Source organism: Perognathus longimembris, chromosome 3 (assembly GCF_023159225.1).
Source record: "Perognathus longimembris pacificus isolate PPM17 chromosome 3, ASM2315922v1, whole genome shotgun sequence".
Lineage (NCBI taxonomy): Eukaryota > Metazoa > Chordata > Mammalia > Rodentia > Heteromyidae > Perognathus > Perognathus longimembris.
The window spans coordinates 84,931,961-84,950,472 of NC_063163.1; the positions used below are offsets into that span (position 1 = coordinate 84,931,961).

Genomic DNA, 18,512 nt, shown 5'->3' on the forward strand with positions numbered 1-18,512 from the left:
AGCGAGAGGCAACACACTGGGGTGGGGACACTGAGGGCCACGGGTGACGCACAGACAGAGGACAGAGGTCTTAGTGGGTGGCTAACAGCCTGTTTTCCTTGGCTGTAAGTGCTCATGAGAACAGCTGCATCAACACAGGATCTGGGGCAGCAGTGAGGAGGGCTGGGAATGTCAGGGGGCTCTTCCCTCCCAGGGCCACGCTGAACGGCTCCTACCCAGTGCTGGCCATCCCAGACGGCACCTCCCGACACCGCTCAGCGTTGCTCATCATCGTGTATGGGTATCAAATTACAAGACATAAATATCCGTGTATCTCATAGCATCCCCTTTGGATTCCAAGGTCTTTATGCTGTTGGTCCACACTCTGTTCCTCCCATACTCAGGCCTCCTTGTTATTCTGAAGCCTTTTCCCTAAAATCTCATGCACTTACTGTCCCTCTGTCCCCATCAATGGCAGGCTTACCGGCATGTTTTGATCTTCTACCCAAATGCTGCCCTTAGCCTCCCCTTAAAGGCACACAGCACTTCTGGCTCCGATATTGCCTGGCGCTGCCTATGACTGGCCATCTGTCTACTGGGGGGAGGGGGCTGTTTGTTAACTCCATGGTGCAGGGGCTTCTGTCTTGATCACTTGGTCTCCAGAGTCCAGAACAAAGTTGGACATGATGTATACACTGTTAAGCACCCATCTGATATTAACTAAAACAGGAGACCTTGCTCTCAAGCTTGCATGGTCCTTCTGCAGGCATTTTAACACAGCGGGTGATGGAGGTGGACGGGAGCTGAGCTGGGCCCGGCAGGACTCATTGAAGGGCAGGTTTTACCGAATGCCAAGGGTGTTAGCAAAAGGCTTGGTGTCACCTCTGTAATTTTAAAGATAACTTGTTTAAAGATTGGCTGCAGAGGGACTATTCTGTATAAGGGTAATCAGGGGAAAAGCTGAAAAGAGAGAGGGAAAAAAAAGGCCACAAAAAAACTCAAGAGCGAAGGGGAAGAAAAGAATTCCCACGCGCAAGGCACACTTTGTTCCAGGCTGAGCCATTCAACTCTGCACTGTGTCAGCGCAGAGAACTTGGCATCTTCACCAGGCTCAGAAGGCAGAGCAGGGCTGCAAGGCCTGGGGGCGACCCATGCTGCAGAGGGGCTTTTCACGAAAGCCACAGGTGACTCTGCAACCCACAAATCCACAGGGCTGCCAGCACATTAAGGATTATAGAAAAGGCCTGAGTGGCAGCAGGGAGCTGCTGTCCTTCCGCTCACTCATCGGGAGTTGTTGGTACAGCCCATCTAAGGGTACTGTAGAGGAAGTGCTGGCAGCCTCGGGCTCTGATTGCCTGCTTGTCTGTTCTGCTCCAAGGCTGGACCAGGAGCCCCATGGCTGACCCTTCCTCCTGCCTTTCTGCCTTCAGTGGAAGGCAGCTGGACTGGACACTGGCAGCGAAGAGGGAACCAGGCTCAGCCACACAGCAATGGACACAGCAGCCTCCCTTTTCTCTCTCAAGCGCATCTCCCCTCGGTAGCTTCCACAGGGCCAGCTGAATCTGACCAGGAACATTCTTGGCAAGCAGGAAGAGAGCTCCGAGGAAAGTTCCCCAGGGGGAGACGAAGTGTGTTGTGTTTCTGTTGCCTTGGGCAAAGGGCAGGCAGGTCGGCTGACCTGCGCCACTCAAGATTCATGGAGCCTCCAGTCCTGAATTCCCTTCCTGAGCACTGGCCCCAGGCCCAGGTCCGTGGACGGGAATCCCTGAAGGACGCAGGAGTGAAGAACAGTAAGAAAGCCTGTGGGCCCACAGGCAATGGTGTCACAACAGCACAGTCTGGAGAAGCTCCACCCAGAGGACACAGCCAGCCCAGGGTGACCTGTTTGCACAGATGGCCACGCCACCACCGCGCTGATGTAACAGGCCCAGCCGCTCGCTGTAAACAGCTGGCTGCTTTGCATGCAGCCTCAGAAACGAGCCTGCAGGGAACCCCAGCTTTCCGTTCGCTGGAGCACAGCGTGTAGCAGCATCCTGGTGCTGCAGGATAAATAGAAGCAGTTTCCATATGCCGGCAATAAAGCCGTACCAGCGAGGAGAGGGAGGAGGGAGAGCGGGGAGGGGAGGGGAGCGGGTGCCACTGCCACCCAGCAGACCCAGCAGGAGCCAAGGCTGGAAAGCCACTGTAGGCATGATCCCAGCTAGAGAGGGTGGAGCTAGAGAGGGTGGTCTGGACATAGGGTACGTGGGCAACCCCTGGGAGCAAGAAGCAATGTGGCAGAATGCAGAGTTCTGGGCTTCAAAGTGAGGAGCTGACCCCATCTCTTTCCTCCCTCCTTTTGATCTCGCTTTCTTACAGTTCCACACATTCTTAAATGCATACCACACACGCGCATATCCTCTGCCACAGAAATAAAAATGCAGCTTGGAACACACACACCCCCACCTCACCCCACCCCACCCCACCCCTGTTCACCCTACCATGCCCCTTTCCTCCCGGCATTCAGGAGCTTACTCCCCAAAGCTTCGGTTTCTTCACCCATAAACCAGGGCTGGTGCCAGCTATGCTCCGGGCCTCACAGGAACAAATGTGAATACCGACCAAGCACGAAGCCCTCCGGAAACGGTGCCCAGCAGAATGACAACGAGCCATTGCCAACCGCGTGCCAGTTGTCACAGAGAGCCGCGCTCCATGGGAAAATAAGGCGCAACACTCATGAGCTTGGCAGGATAAACAGAGGCAGTGTAGTGGGCCCCAGCCCCAAGATGAAGGGGCACAGCCACCATGCCTAGAAAAGACAGAAGGCGTGCTCCCCTCCCTGGGCATCATCTTCTTTCTGGTCATTGGCTGTGAGAAGGTGTGGAGGGTGGGCCCACATACCAACACACGTCAGAGAAGGCTCTGAACCCGGCAGAGCCTGGCAAAGATGCCGACGACCTCCAGAAAGGACAGAACTGGCACAGAGCCAACCCAGCTGAATGGCTGGCAGGAGCCCAAAACCTATCCTGCCAAAGGCTTATTTGTGCCCCCAGGAGGAACGGAAGGCATAGCAGGGTGGCCACCATGGGTCATGCGCTGTTCTAGAAGGAACCCCGGCTGAGGGGCATCAGGACACAACTTTGCGACACCTGAGCAGCACTTAAGCGGCAGGGAAAGGGCCTGAGAGTGGAGAGCAATGATGATGCCTGGAGGAAACAGGGTGGCAGGGCAGAGCGAAGCATAGGCATGAAGCAAACTAATGTCACTATCTATAAGGGCTGTGGTGCCACACACGGCACCCACCCCAATGGCTACAGGGCCTTCTACAGCTCAACATACGGCTCAACTTAAGTGCTTAGTCAACACCTACTGTGCTCTTCTCCCAAACCCACTGTTTCCAGGGTGGAGAGCTGCTGTCCCCTTCCCGCCCAGAGTCTGCTGGCGTCCCCAGGAGTTCCAGGCAAGGCAGGATACAGCATGACCTTCTTCAGCCCATGGCTGTCCAGACCCACCTAGAATGCGCCATCCACCTCCCTGCCACAGGCTGTGCCATTGCCATTACACGGAGACCTCCAGGGGCTCTGCTCGCTTGTGCTCCAGTACTGACTGGGCATTGGCCATGGGCACAGTGCTTGAGATACTGCCACAAACGTTTCTCAATCCCAGGCTTCACACACACACACATACACACACACACACACACACACGCATGTACACATGCAAACCCCCCACAACACCTGTGCAAACATCTGTCCTACCTTTGCTTGGAAGCATCAGAAATGCTAATTGTGAACCACACCGGGCAGGACAGGGCTGCTCAAGTGCCAGTGGGACGCAGGGTGTTCTGTGCGTGTGCTGGTGTACTCCGAGCCCCCACACAAGGAGTACACAACCCGTGCACAGAAGACAGATCTGGCTTGAGACTCAGCCTGCGCACAGGCTGCAGCCTGAAGGTCCGCTCTAGTCCCTACTGAGTGGCCCCCACGGTCATTCACCATGAGGGCCAGCTGGACCCAGCTTCCATGAACACTGGCCATAGCCCAGCAGCTGGGTCTGTTGCTGCTCCAGATGAGCAGTGCTAAGAGCCAGGTGGTTGCCAGGCACCAGCTCCTTGGTGAGGGATAAACCCTGGGTAGCTCAGTGGCCAGGCACTGGACTGAGTCCTTTTTTCATTCTCCGTCCAATAGGAAAGGAAGCCCAAAAGAGACAACATGAAAAAAAATATACAACAGTGGCTGGGTGTGGTGGGTGGCACAGGCCTATAATCCCGGCACTCAGAGCTGGAGGCAGGAAGACTTGGAGTTCCAGGCCAGCCTGGGCTATATAAAGAGATCCTGTCACAAAAGCAACAAAAATCAACAACAACAAAAACAGAACAGCAAAGCATGAGAAAAACACAATGGAGACCAAGAAGTGGTTCAAGATTATGCAGACTGAGAAGTACTTGACTTTAATTCTCCCTGAAGTGCATGGGGGGGGGGGGGGCGCCAAGGGAGATGATGGCTGTGGGTTGCTACAAGATGCTTCAAAGAGGCAGGATACAGGAAGCAGCTCATATTCCCCAAGAGGAAATCAGAATCCTCTCAATAAGAGAGAGAAAGGACACAAGTCCTTCTGGTAGATTTGCTTGATTGATACTTTGTTACTTATAGTTTCCATTTATGGAGATCAGCCTATGATATAAAAACTATCAAAATTCCCTATGTGATCAGTCAGTCTCTGGACTGAAGAAATTCTTGTCCCCATTTTACAGATGAAGAAACCCAGGCTCAGGAAGAAACCAACTTGGCGCTTTATTCCATGCTGCAATTCCCTTCCTCGGTAGATCACGCAACTTAGAAACATTCAAAAGTCAAGAGCATCAGTGGATCTCATTACTCCCCAAGACATTCAATCCTACAGCCTAGGAATTCTCCCCACCACCTCACTTAGGTGTCTTAGCCCCTAGACATTCTGGGACAGGGCCTGATCTCCAAGAGGAAATAGAAATAAAAAAAGGAAAATAAAAAGCAATATGCAATAATATGCAATAGGAGGAAATGGGCCAACTGGCCTAGAGGCCTGATGGACTTTGGTTCTAATAAAACCTGAGCCCTGGCGAGGCTGGCAGACTGGCTCCAGCCTGTGCATAATCGCTGTGATTGCAAGCACCGAGGCGGGCCAGCCAAGTGGAACAGCCGAGCCGCAAGAAGAGGAGACCCATGAGAGTCAGAGAGAGAAGACAACATGCCTGCCGACGATCACCCTTCCAGTGCCAGCCAATGCATCCGGCAGCCTGGAGCATCTCCAAGCCATTAGCCAACACCGAGCCCAGTTGCTCTGCCTCAAATGATTTCCAGCAAGAGCTACAGAATAAGAAAATAGCATGACATGAACCCATGATCTACTGAAAAGATGGATTCTAAAAAGAGAGATGGCTGAGTGTAAATGGCCGTGGTGGTGGGGAGGTCAGATGTGAGAGACAGTGGGGGGCTAAGTACCCCAGGCTGGCACAGCAATGACAGGGCTGGAAGCTGAGCTTTCATGTCTGACAAACAGGCAGCTCCGGGGGAAGCAGGGCCGTGCCCTGTATGGGCTATTTCTGGGCTGATCACATGTACAGGGATCTTGTCGTTACCCCAGATGGCTCCCAGGGCTGGCTAAGCTGTGACACACACAGTCATCCGGGACACTGGGCGTTTCTGGTGACTCACATCTCATAGAGATGTCCCTTCATGACTATTATTAAATGCCCAGCGGACATGTGCAAGCAAAAGTACCACTGTGCAAAACAACAGCCCAGCAACTAATACCCAAGGATCATACTAGGCTGTCACTCTACCTTCCTGCCTGTCCACCTGTCCATCCTTTATACCAGAAAAAAAAAAAAAAACAGACCCACATGCCCAGCCCTGATAGACGACTGTGATTCACCAACCTGACTCCAGCTGTTATTCATACTATGGAAGCATTCTTTGCCAACTCAGCCCTCCAGCCCATATTGTCAATGACCTAATTCACCAAAATTCCATTTTCTTACAAGCTTTAGGAATCTATCATAATGCAAAGCAAGGAGCTGGGGTGTGAGTGGCCTCAGTGCATGGAGAACAGGGAGCAGGGGGGTGGGGGTGTGAACAGTCACAATGCTTATGGTTGAGAAAGGCTCTGGGAGAACAGGGGAGAACAGGACTCCGCTCTGTGGCTGCAGAGCAACAAAGCAGGATTGCTATGAATCAGAGACAGCCTTCCTGGGTGGGCAGCAGAGAAAGTAATTTGGGGCTGGGTGCCAGTGGCTCACGCCTGTCATCCTCCTGAATACAGGAGGCTGAGCTGTTAAGATCAAGGTTTGAAATCATCCCAGGCAGGAAAGTCCGCCAGACTCTTTATCTCCAATTAGCCAGGAAAAGGCTGGAAACAGAGCTGTGGCTCAAGTGGTAGAGCACCAGCCTGGCACATATGAGGCTGAGTCAAATCCCAGTGAATGTAAACCGAAGCCACATGCTAGTGCGGCTGCTTTCCACTCTCACTTCTATAGCTAAACTACATGGAGGGTGAGATCTTTTTGTAATTTGTAATCTCGCCCACCAGGGTTAGGTTGGAGACCTGGGGATGGGGTGGATGCATAGGGCAAAGCAGGACTTTGTCTACTGGACAGAGCAGCAGGAGCCAGGCTTGCTAATCAAAGGCTGGCCTGGATTTGGACGTTTCTTCTCACGCAGGGGCTGGGCACAGTGGGATTAAGAAGCAGAGGCGGGGGTGGCTGCGCTCAGGCAAGCATCATCATCCTGTACTCCTCTGTAATGGCCCCTTGATCCTGCTTGGGTGACATCCAAAATGAGGGAGCCAGAGACAGCCCTGTGAGTCCAGAAGCGCCTGGGCTTCCAGGTAGCCTGGGGTGGGGGGTGTTTGTGTGTCAGGACACACTCTTGCCTGGGAGGCTTCAGGGATGGTCAGGAGCCAATTCCAGAGAGTAAGACTACAACGAGGCCCCACCTCCCTCTCCAGCCACCTCCCATCTTGGAGAGAAAAGGGGTCCCTTCCTATTCAGGGGGAGCTAGCCCAGGTTTGCTAACCTGGGAAGCCATGCTTAACGAAGTGGCTTTGACACACACACACACACACACACACACACACACACTTCCTTCAGTAGCTCCCCTGGCCCACTTAACAGGCCGAATGCCTGCCTAAGATGAGTCTCCCCACTCGGATCCCTGTCCCTGACCCAAAGAAGAATGGCCCGGCCTGATGAAAGCCAAGCACGGTGCTAATTATTTGAGGCATGTTGTCATGTTTAAACCCCGGAATGGTCATGTTATGAATGAGGAAGGCAAAGCTTACAGAGTTCTGCCACATATCTGAGATCTGGCAGTCTACCAACTCAGCTGGCCTGATCTCAGGGCACCAGCTCTTACTCGCAGCCCGACCTAATCTGTCCCTGAATCTGCCCCTAGTCTGTCCCTTTCCTCTTCCAGCCCCCCACAGGCAGGTATATGCCCATCCTGATCTGTAGCCATATGTTCCTCTCTGCTTGGGACATCTAATCCCATTCGGTCTCTGGTCCCCCAGACAGCCCTCTAGGGACTTCCATCTCCAGGCTGCAGAAACCAGGCAGGTGTGCGGGGGGGGGGGGGGGGGGGGATTGGGGGGGTGGCGCTATGTTGCCAATGCTGAGACCATGCACTGTGCCTCTATGTGGGTAATTACACCCTCTCCCAAACAAACAAAATAGGTACCACCATACCCCAGGGTCTACCTCACTCATCCCACCCTTCTTGGAAGGCAGCCAAGTGAATTTTCAGACACCACTTGCAGAATGATGGGGACCTCCTCTGTAAAGTACTTCAGGATTCTCCACCACTTGGCATGGCCCCAGAGGTGGAGGCCAGGGGAGAGGATGGGTGAGGCTTGCCCCACCTACCCCACCCCAACCCCAACTAAGCCCTGCCCACCACCAGCCAGCTACAGTCTTCCACTTTAGCCCACAAAAACATGTGCTGGCCCTCTGAAAAACTAGCTTCTCAGAGGATAAGAAGGAGCTGATTTTAAAAAGAAAGAAAAGGGCAGAGCACAGTTGCTTGAGACTGTAATCCAAGCTATGAGGAGATGGTGATAGGAAGGATCAAGGTCTAAAGTCAGCTGGGCAAAGTTAGCAAAATGCTATCTCCACTAATGCAAGCTGGGCATGGTGGAACACATCTGCCTGCGCAGGAAGCATCAACAGGAGGACTGAGGTCCAGGTGGGTCTGGTGGAGGTGACCACTCCAGTGGAGATGACCTCACAGCCCTTTATAGGGCTTGCATTTTGAATAGAAAGCAAAGACAGAACTAGTGTGTCCAGTGTCTGAGATGAAAGGAAGCAGCCAGCGACCAGGCTGCTATGCTGAAGACACAGGAGTTAGCTGTGTCAGTTTACAAAACAGAAGCCATGTGCTTCTGTTTGAAAAGCTGGGAATGTGGGACCAGCCTGTGATCCTCCATGACCACAAGTCAGTGGCTGCTGCCCCCGAATAAGGCCCAGTCCCCAGCATGCTGTGTGGCCCAGCCCTCAGACTTCACCCTTCCTCTGAACCATAGCCTCACAGTGAAGAACCAATGGTGGTTTTGGTTTTTGTTTTGTCGGTCATGGGGCTTGAACTCTGGGCCTGGGCACTGTCCCTGAGCTCTTTCTTCAGCTCAAGGCTAGTGCTCTACCACTTGAGCCATAGTGCCACTTCAAGTTTTCTGGTGGTTTACTGGAGGTAAGAGTCTCACAGACTTTCCTGCCTGGGCTGGCTTTGAACCATGATCCTCAGATCTCAGCCTCTTGAGTAGCTAGGATTACAGGTGTGAGCCACCAGCACCCAGCATAATAGTAGGTTTTTGTTCTGTTTTATTTTGAAACAGGGTGCTGTCTCAAAATAAACTATGCAGTCCAGGCTGCCCCACAATCTTCTTGTCTTAACATCTCCTGAGTGCTGGGATTACAGAAGTACACCACTATGTTCTAACCTAAGAGCCACATTCTTTCAGGGTTCCCAGTGCAAGAGACAACACAAGTACTGACAGCCCCAATTCAGAGATGTAGCTCAGTCTAGGATATCCTCCCAGTAAGTCCCGACTGGAGTCATTTGCCACTTTGAGCCAGCTTAGGGGACAGTCCCCCAGAACCCTAGCCTGGCCTTCTCAGGCGTCCCTGTGCTGGACTCCCAAGTACATCCTTTGCCCTTCCTGTCCCAGGATGTAATCTGTCACTTCCCACCTTCAGCCACATTTCCTTGCTCCACCCCACAACAGGCAACCCTAATTACATAAGAGACCGGGGTTCAAATGCTGACAAACTGGCCTCAGGACCTCTGGGAGCCTCATTCCTTCCCTGTAAGAGGATCCTGATGGCAGCAACTTCCGATGCCTGCTGGGAGCCAAGTGAGACAGATATACTAAGCAGGCGCCCAACAGCTCCAGGCTGTGTGGTCACCAAGCACCCTTCCTTCCCCCCCCCCACCCCCCAGGGAGGAAAGGGCTCCAGCCAGGAAATGACAAACCAAGGGATTTACTCAAGTGACAGAACAGAAAGCTGCCCTGGGACTCCCATAGAGCCCCTGGGCCTCCTGGGTTGATGCCCAGGATGATGGGCCTAGGTTTCTTCCCCGCTATGCACAGCTGGGAGGCAGCCCAGGCCTCCAGGTTCCCTCCTTGGAGGGTCAGAGTTAGGCAGCAGGCACAGCTGCACCCAGCTGCCAACACTGCCACTGAGACACTTCAGTTTCTGTGTGCTGAGGGAGAGATAGCATTGCCTTGGGGGGGAGGGGCTGAGACAATAGACAGGATCCCCCCACAGGATAGGAAGGGCTGTAAGTCTCCATACAAGACTCCCACCACCAGGCAAGCCGGATACAACCCAGGATCCTGCCTGGTGGAGTCACTTAGAAAGCCAGGGGACTGAGGCTAGCAGAACCAAGTGTCCGGGCTCCGTGGGAAGCCATGGAAATCTGATTACTGCCCAGTCTCTAGCTGCCACACGTGGTGGCCCTGTGGGGCTGGGACAGAGGCACCGAGGGATGCAGGATGCCTGCCCATCACAAACATTCCAACACAGTAGTTCAGTCTCCAGCCATCATAATGCTGTCTCTGACTAGCCTGCTGGGAGCCAAAGAATCACGTAAGATCTTAGTAAGTCTGGGCAGCGATCTGACTTGGAGCCATATCTTGATCTGATTATCATCCTGCTGGGAGGAGGAGGCCAAGGCTGAGGCCAGGAGAAGCCAAGGTCTGCCCTCAGTTAGAACTGTCTTCAGAACCCTCATGTTCAGCCGTTCCGCCACCCAGGACAGCACAAGCAACAAGAGCTACACAAATTCTTTGGGTGGTCTCTGCTCTGATAAGTACCCTGGGGTGCCTGGTTAAACTGGGGTCAGACTTCTGCAATGGGAAGTCCTTGGCTAGCAGCCTGGCCGATCCCTGCCAGCTCCACTCAGCCACCCTAATGGAGCCCAGTGCCAGCCTACCATGCTACATGAAGACAGAAAGGGGGGCCAGGGACAGCAGCTGTCCACACTGCGGGCACCACAACGCACCCTAGGTGGCTCCCAGCGGGGTGCCAGGCACTGAGGGGAAGGAGGGAGGGGCGCTCTGCTCTGTCACTGTAGGCCTGGCCCTGCACAGATTGTCACTTGGAGGACCCAGTGCCTTGCTCCAAGCTCAGCCACCTCCCGTGTCCCCAAACTCCTCCTGGTTCACAAGATGCACACAGTAACCAGATTACCCCAGAAAACCCTTGTGGGGTTCCCTCCCTCCCCCCAGCATTCCAGTGTGATCTGTACCACTGCCTGACATGTCCTTCAAAAGCGGGGGCCTTGCTAACTTGCCCTGTCCAACACCAACCCACGACTGTTTTCCAGGTTTTAAACACCTCTGCTCCCACCCACCTCCTTCATCAGCCTGACACCTTGTGCGTGACTCACTCATTGGCATTCTAGCAGCCATTCTTACAGCCAGAGATGCTTGAGTTTTGGATAAAATCCATCCTTACTCATATATGGCAAAGAATCCAGACCTTCCAGTTTCCTAGAAGGACAAGGCTGAGGCCCGGGGCTACGGGCACAGGTGGCACAGCCCTGTTCCTGGAGATGTGTATCTGAGAAAACCTGAGGAGTGTTATGGGGTGAAATGTGTGCCCTCAACACTTCTATGTCCTAACCCAAGACCCTCAGAATATACTGGAGACAGGGTCTTTAAAGGGGTGGTGGGGGGAAAGGTCCCGTGGGTGGGCCCTATCCCATGAGGACTTGTGTCAGACCAAGCTAAAGACACAGCCAGAAGGTGGCTGTCTGTAAGCCAAGGAGAGAGGTTTCCAAAGAATGCATACTGTTGACCTTGACCTCAGACTTGCAACATCCGGAACTGGGATGTCACCATTGGCTGCTGCAGCCCAAGCCCCTGGCCCATGGTGCTTGGTTATGGCAGCCTGAGGAGACTGAGACAAGACGAGCTGGTAGAGAGAAGGGCAGGCCTGGCAGCTACTGTATTCCCAAGACCCATGGGCCTTCAGGACTCGCCCCCACCCCCAATGCCTCAAGGCCATGTCACCACTAACTCACTGACTGCCTCTGTCCACATTCTGCCAAACCCTTAGTGCTCAGAGGACACAGAGCAGCCATAGGCTAGGAGGGTCCCTGGTGCTGGTTCCCAGGATAATGAGTTATATCCAGAGAGATGGGATTCTTTCTTGTACCGGCATTGGGGCTTGAACTCAGGGCCTGGGCACTGTTCCTTAGCTATTTCACTCGGGGCTAGTGCTCTACCACTTGAGCCACAGCTCTACTTCACCCTTTTTGGTAGTTAACTGGAGATAAGAGTCTCACAGACTCTTCTGCCTAGGATGGCTTCAAACTGTGTTCCTCAGATCTTAGCCTCCTGAGTAGCTAGGATTACAGTCATGAGCCACTGGCACCCAGCTGAGATGGGATTCAAAGCACAACTGTGGAAGCAGAGGGAGAAAGGGATACTACCCTTATCTGATCAGCACCTTTAGACAGCCACTCCCAAGAATCTAGGCCTCAGAAACATAGCTGGGTTTATTTTAACCCTGCTGAGTAGCAACAAGACACTGGCAAGCACTGAGCTATAAGACACAGATATGAATGAACCTGGGGGCCCAGCAGGAGGTCAGATGGTTAAACAGGTTAATTACTACATGAAAGTTTCTGGGAAGTTCAAAAGAGATGGCACCACCAGCAGGATTGCAGACAGAACAGGAGGTGATCAAACAGGAACTGACTTTCCAGCAAGGCAGAGTGGGGCAGAATGCCCAGAGGTAAGCTGGATGGAAAGCTGGAGCTGGGACCGTAGGCTAGCTAGGCAGGAAGCAGGACCAGTCAGACAAGATGGTGGGAAACACGGTTGGCTGGCGAGAGCTTGTCCTACATCCTTAGGGATAGGGGCAGGGGAATGACCAGGCTGGACTGTTGGTGGTGGTATTTGTTCTTTGTTGTTTGTTTGTTTGTTTTCAAAACAGGGTCTTTCCATGTGGCACAGAACGGCCTGCAGCTCCACATCCTCCTGCCTCTGACTCTGCCTCCTGAGACCTGTGGTTCCAGGTGTGACCACCTTGGCACGTATTTGTTTCAAAATATCTGCCCAGATAGCAGGCAGAAGGTCAGCGCCAAAGCCATCAGAACAACAGGGCCTGGCAGAGGCAGTGCAGGTGCCCTGCTGGGTTTCCTAGCCAGGGTTGGTAGATTAGCAAGAACCCACTGGTTCTCAGAGCTTGTAGCAAAATGACCTCGTAGGAGCCTGATAGGAAACTGAGGCACTGAGCAGCAAGCTCAGTCCTTGGTGCTGAGGGATGCATGTCTTTGTTCTTAAGAAAAGCAATAAGAATGTTTGCATAGCATGCATGAAGCCCTGGGTTCAATCCCTCAGTACCACATACACAGAAAAAAGCCAGAAATGGCACTGTGGCTCAAGTGGTAGAGTGCTAGCCTTGAACAAAAAGAAGCTTCAGGGACAGTGCTCAAGCCCTGAGTTCAAGCCCCAGGACTGGCAAAAAAAGAAAAAAAAAAAAGAAAGGAAAAGCAGTAAGCCAGTGACCATGACTTCTCTTCTGCCCTCTCTTCCTCCCTGCACAGGAAAGCTCCTCCTCTGAGGCGGGTGCTGTGCCCTGTTGAACCCCACTCCCTTCCCTCCCTGCCCCTGTCCATGGTGGGGTGGGAGGGACAAGCAGAGGCCTCACTGGTGGTGAGCTGAGTGACTGTGGGTCAGCCACACAACCTCTAGCTTCTGAGGCTTTCTTCCTCTGTAAACCACAGATAATAACAATAACTCTATTTTGAGATTAGACACTGTGATATACAAATGGTCCCCAGACTGCCAAAAAAAAAGATACAAATAAAAAATAACAAATGCTAAGAGCTTACACCCATGTTTATTAAGAGCTTGTGAAGAAAAAGGGAGGAGGAAAAGGAGAGGGAGAAGGAAAAAAAAAGGGAGGAGGAAGAGGGCAGAAACTTGGAAGCCAGACAGGCCTGACTTCCAATCTGTGCTCAATCAACTTGCTGGCTGTGTGGCCTTGTTAAAGTTACTTAACCTCTCTGACCCATAGTTTCTCCCTCTAAAATAGGAACAATATTGTCTCCCTTGCAAGGGAATCCAGGAGGGAAATAAGGTACAGCAGGAAGTCAGAGTCTCTGCTTTCTCAGCACTGAGTGAGGCTTAGGGAAAAGCCCAGCTTCTGTTCTGATCGGCCTGGACCTCACCTAGCTCAGCTGCCCTAAGCAAAGACAGCTCCTGTTCATGGGGAGCCAACCCCCCCCCCTCCACGGCCTCACCCCCAAGATGAAAGGAACACTGCTCTTCACATCCTGCTCACTTCTGTGTTTTCTCTGGACAAAAGAGCCAGTGGAGCCAGGCTCGCCCCCTGCTCCCCACGTCTGCCCTTGGGAGCAGATGGGCAGCTCTGGGCAGCTCCCTGGGAACTGGCCAAGGAGCCTGGGTAGCCAGTCTCAGGACCATCAGAATGGGCTAGTTATTTTAAGCCTCTCCAGAGCCCACGGCCTGAGCAAATGGCTTCGGGATGAGGCCCAGGAAGGGTTTTAAGACCATGCCTTCTGCCAGAAACACACTTAAAACGGAAAACATTTGCAGCAGCTCGCCATCTCTCATGGGTTGGCTTTGTGCTAGGCCTCAGTTCCCAGGAAGACAAAGCAAAGCCTCAAACCCAAAAATCAATGGGCAGGAGAAGCGCTTGCCCCTGCCCTGGCCTGGCAGGGCGCTGCTTCCCTACCAGCAGCTTCATACTGGGAGGGGTTGGGGGGAGGGGTCGTTGGTGAAGTCTGATTCTTTTTTTAACAAGGACTATGACAAGGAAGCCAGCCAAGAAACAGGTTTGCCAGCGTCCCTCCACCAAGGCCAAGGTGATTTACATAAGGAGAGGAAACAGGGCTCCAGGAGGGAAGGACAGACCCCAGACATATGAGGCTGGGGGATGGCACTAGATGCCCATGGTCTCCTAACAACGGGGCATGAGTCACAACTTGGGGTCAGATGAGAGTCTTGGCTTCTCCCAGCAGACCAAAGCCCATCTCACCTCCCACTCACTCCCCTCAGCCACACACCCACTTACTTGTGCTTGGCAGTTCCTCTGGGCCCAGGCCGTTGGAGGGAGCCAGCGGGGCACCACCACCCTCATCCAAGGTCAGGATGAGGGGCACATCATCGTCCAGATTCGAGGCCATGTCCTCTCTGCCCGCCTCCTCAGGAGGCGTCGTCCAGGGCTCGAGACAGTCGCTGGGGTGAGCTCCCTTTCAAAGCCACTAGCCCAGAGGTGCTCTTCACAACCGCCTCCATCAGTAGCATCTTCTAAGGTTGGGGATTAAAAAAAGAAGAAAGGATTATTATTAAAATATGACCATGACTGATGATGATGTTCTGGAATTAGGTAGCCACGATGGCTGCACAACCACTGAATTATACATGCTCTTCTAGACCACGGAGCTTACGGCATGTGAATCATGTCTAAATTTTAAAGAGTTATGACTGCCTATGAGCATTAAAACATAGGGACAATACTGAGGGTGCTGGTGCATGCCTGTAAATTGGGAGTTGGCAGCTAACCTAAGCCACACAGTGAGTGCCTGTCTCAAATATAAATAAGACATTTTTTAAAAAAGATATAGAGCAGGGTAAGCCAACCATCAGTGGTTCACTCTGTATTTCTGGCTACTCAAGAGGCTGAGATCTGAGGCTCTCAGATCCAAGCCAGCCAGGGAAGAAAAATCTGATAGGCTCTATCTCCAATTAAACCAGCAAACAAAGATGGAAGTAGGACTGTGACTCAAGTGGTAGAACACCAGACTTAAGAAAAACATGCAGAGCAAGAATGTAAGGCTGAGTCTGATCCCCAGTGCGCGCGTGTGCGCACTCTCTCTCTCGTGTGTACACACACACACACACACACACACACACACACGAAACACAAAGCAACAAGAAGAAATCCTGAAAAGTTAAGAGTAATTGTGTCTGGAAAATGAGATAAGGCCTAACATTTTCCTCCACTTTCTTTACACTGATCTGTGTATGAATCTTGTATAGATTTTAAAGACAAAAAACACAGGCATTAATAGTAAGTTACTGGTCAGATGCCAGTGGCTCATGCCTGTAATCCTAGCTACGCAAGAAGCTAAGATCTAAGGATTGAGATTCAAAGACAGCCCCAGGAAGGAAAGTCCATGAGACTCTTATCTCCAATTAACCACCAGAAAATCAGAAGTGGTGCTATGGCTCACGTAGTAGAGCCCTAGCTTTGAGCTGAAGAGCTCAGGGACAGCGTCCAGGCCCAGAGTTCAAGAGTAAATCTGTGGCTCAATCAACTAGCCTTGAGCACACAAAAGCTCAGGGATAGCATCCAGGCCCTGAGTTCAAGGCCAAAGACTGGCACTTAAAAAAAAAAAAAGTTGATTGAAACTTCCTAATAGCCCACTCGGGCAAGTATGCTTACTCTCCATGTCCCTGTTATGGAAGGAGAAACTTTTAGACACAGAGTAGTAACCTGATAGAGAACCCACAGCCAGAAAGCAAAACTTTTATATTATGTACCTGACCTGGGTTCTCAATTATTACAGTAGGATCTCTACAAGCTCCTAGGTCTGGTTAAAAAAGAAAAATCAGTAAAAGTAAAAAGTTAGTACTCCAGGCCACTTAAGCTGGTCCCCCTCCTCCTCCTTTTCTTCAAAACAACTTTCATTTTAGCTTGACTAAGCAGCCCTGAGGAGCCAGCTCGCACTCTGAAGATCACTCTGGACAAGGCTGATAAACAGTACACAACCACAGTACACAACGTTCTCTCCTACTCTACTCCAGGGGCTGGAAAAGAAACGAAAAGGGACAAGGTTTTTGTTTTTGTGTTTTTCCAGAAGTGCCTATCCTTCGCTCACAATTGTAAAAGAACACTCAGCACAGTTGCCAAGTTTCTACATATGCATTCCAGTTTTTGGTTAGACCACTACTCAGCACATCTGTCTAAAGACCTCTGAACTTGAAAACAGCAGTTGCTTCTGTCTTCAAACTGCAGCCTCTGAATTGAACCCCCTTATGCCTCCAAAAAGACAGCCAGAGGCTAACTGTGCAATTTACTTCCTTTCTGGAATCCTCTGATGTGACCAGAGGGCGGCAGGGGGAAGCTACTTTTCAAAGCTATGCAGATGTGAATGCTATTCTGTGGCTGCTAAAAAGTTGTAGCTCTCTGCCCAGCAAACTTCCTGTAATTTTCACAATTTCCTCCAGACTTGGGGATTTATTTTGCTTTTAAATCTCACTAGGGGGGAGGCAGAAGAAACCCCAGATGAGATACAATTATTGGACTGTTTTAAGAAGTCTACTTTTCTTTGTTTTTCTGGCTAAACCTTTTCTTGCTGGTTTATTGTTTTACTGTGGATATTTTGAAACATACTCCAAAGTAGAGTATACAAAGGAAGTTCCTTGTATCCATTACTTGGCTCTGACAGACTCTATTAATCCTTGCAGCTCCTCAAGAATAGATTTCTAAATCTTGTTATAGTAACTTTAACTGTTTAATGTCTCAGTTCCTTCAGGCACACATTGTTTTAGCTGAATGATTCTTAACTGGGATGACTTGGTCCCAACAGACCTTAACAATATCAGGAAACTTTTTGGTTGTTACAACTTGACAGTGATCACTAGGAAATAAGAGGTTAGGAAATGTCACTGAACATACAACTCACAGCAAAATACTATGTAGCTCAAAGTGTCAACTGCACCACTGTTGATAGAACTTACTTTAGCTAATATCTCCACCTCCTAGATGAGGAAACTGAGGCTCAGAGTGGTTGTTTCCCCTTAAGTATCAGGGAAGTAGTACTGACCAAAGTTAAACAAGAACCTCCTGCTTAAACCACTAATACCTGAACTATTTCCTTAATCAAACCCATCACTTTCTTAATTTTTGTTTTGGAGTGGGGGGGGGGGGCAGACAGAGACAGAGAGACAGGGTCTAGCTGGCCTCCATTCAAGATCCTCCTGCCTCAGCCTCCCATCAGACCCGATAATCTCCCACATGCGGCCCGAGGGCCTGGGTGTCCTTTGGCCCGCGGCAGGATGGCCACACAAGCTTCTCCTGGGTTGCCCAAGGTCTTCTGCCTGCACGGATGGTTTTGCACGGTCCACTCGAGGCCGGGAGCGAGGCCGGGAGCTGTGCAAGGTCACCCGGGGCATGGCAGAGTTCGCACTCGGTGCTTCTCCCTCTCTAGGGGACCCCGAAGGCTCTGTCCGGCCCCTCCCAGCCCCCGAGGTAGGTACCGGGGCCCGAGACCCCGGGCAGCCCGATTCGGCCCAGGCTCCCGCGGGGTCCGCGGAGGACGCCGCGGAGGTGAAAGGTCGGGCGTGCTGACTCCGCTCCACGTGCGGGGCGCCCACGTGGGGGGCGCGGGGCCGGCGGGGAAGGGGGCGAGCGGGGAAGGCCGTGGGGAGACTCGCGGCGGCGACTCCCCCCAGATCCCTTGGAGCCCGCCCAGCCCGCCGCCGCCCCCACCGGGTGCCCGGCCGCGACCCCTTCCACCGCGCCCTCTGACCCCCGACCCCTGCCCTCTCCCATGGGCCGAGCCCTAGCACCCTCCGGATTCTTACACGCGACGCCCCGGGAACCCGGACCGCACACCAGGGTCTGCACCGCGCAGCCCAGACCGCCGGCGCCGCCACCAAAGCCCGGAGCTCTTGCAACTACCACAGCTGCCACCACTTCAGCCGCGGCCACCACGGCAGCTGCGCCACCTCTCAACCCCCGCCTGTCGTCCCCTCCACCCCACCGGCACCGCCCCACTTCCCCTTTGCTGCCGCCTATTGGTCACCTAGGCTGCCATGTTGAACTCTGATTGGTCAAGCTTCCCGTCCTTTCCCAATTCTCGCCCACTGCAGATGCAGGATTCGTTGCCCCCTCCCTGTAGGGGGCGGGGACTAAGAAGCTCCGCCCCCTTTTCTCTCTCCTCCCTCCTCCCTCCCCTCTTCCCCGCCTCACTTGTTCAACCCCACCCAGAGAGCCCTGAGCCTTTCAATTGGTGAAACGTGAGCGAGCCCGTGGTTTTGAT

General features: G+C 52.5%; 1 protein-coding gene across 2 annotated transcripts in view; it reads right to left on the minus strand.

The window, feature by feature from the left end:
* The window catches only part of Tpcn1 (two pore segment channel 1), a 42,833-nt gene extending 24,622 nt beyond the window's left edge, over nt 1-18,211 (minus strand). Inside the window, exons 1-2 of one of the 2 annotated variants that reach the window (XM_048342900.1) lie at nt 18,055-18,209; nt 14,537-14,772 (exon numbers count right to left, since the gene is read on the minus strand). In XM_048342900.1, coding sequence (XP_048198857.1) covers nt 14,537-14,648 — 112 coding nt within the window. In that variant the 5' untranslated portion in view covers nt 14,649-14,772; nt 18,055-18,209. Of the gene's footprint in view, nt 1-14,536; nt 14,773-18,054 lie in introns of both variants that reach the window. The other variant, XM_048342902.1, reaches the window with a different exon arrangement.
* Between the last annotated feature and the right edge of the window lie 301 nt (nt 18,212-18,512).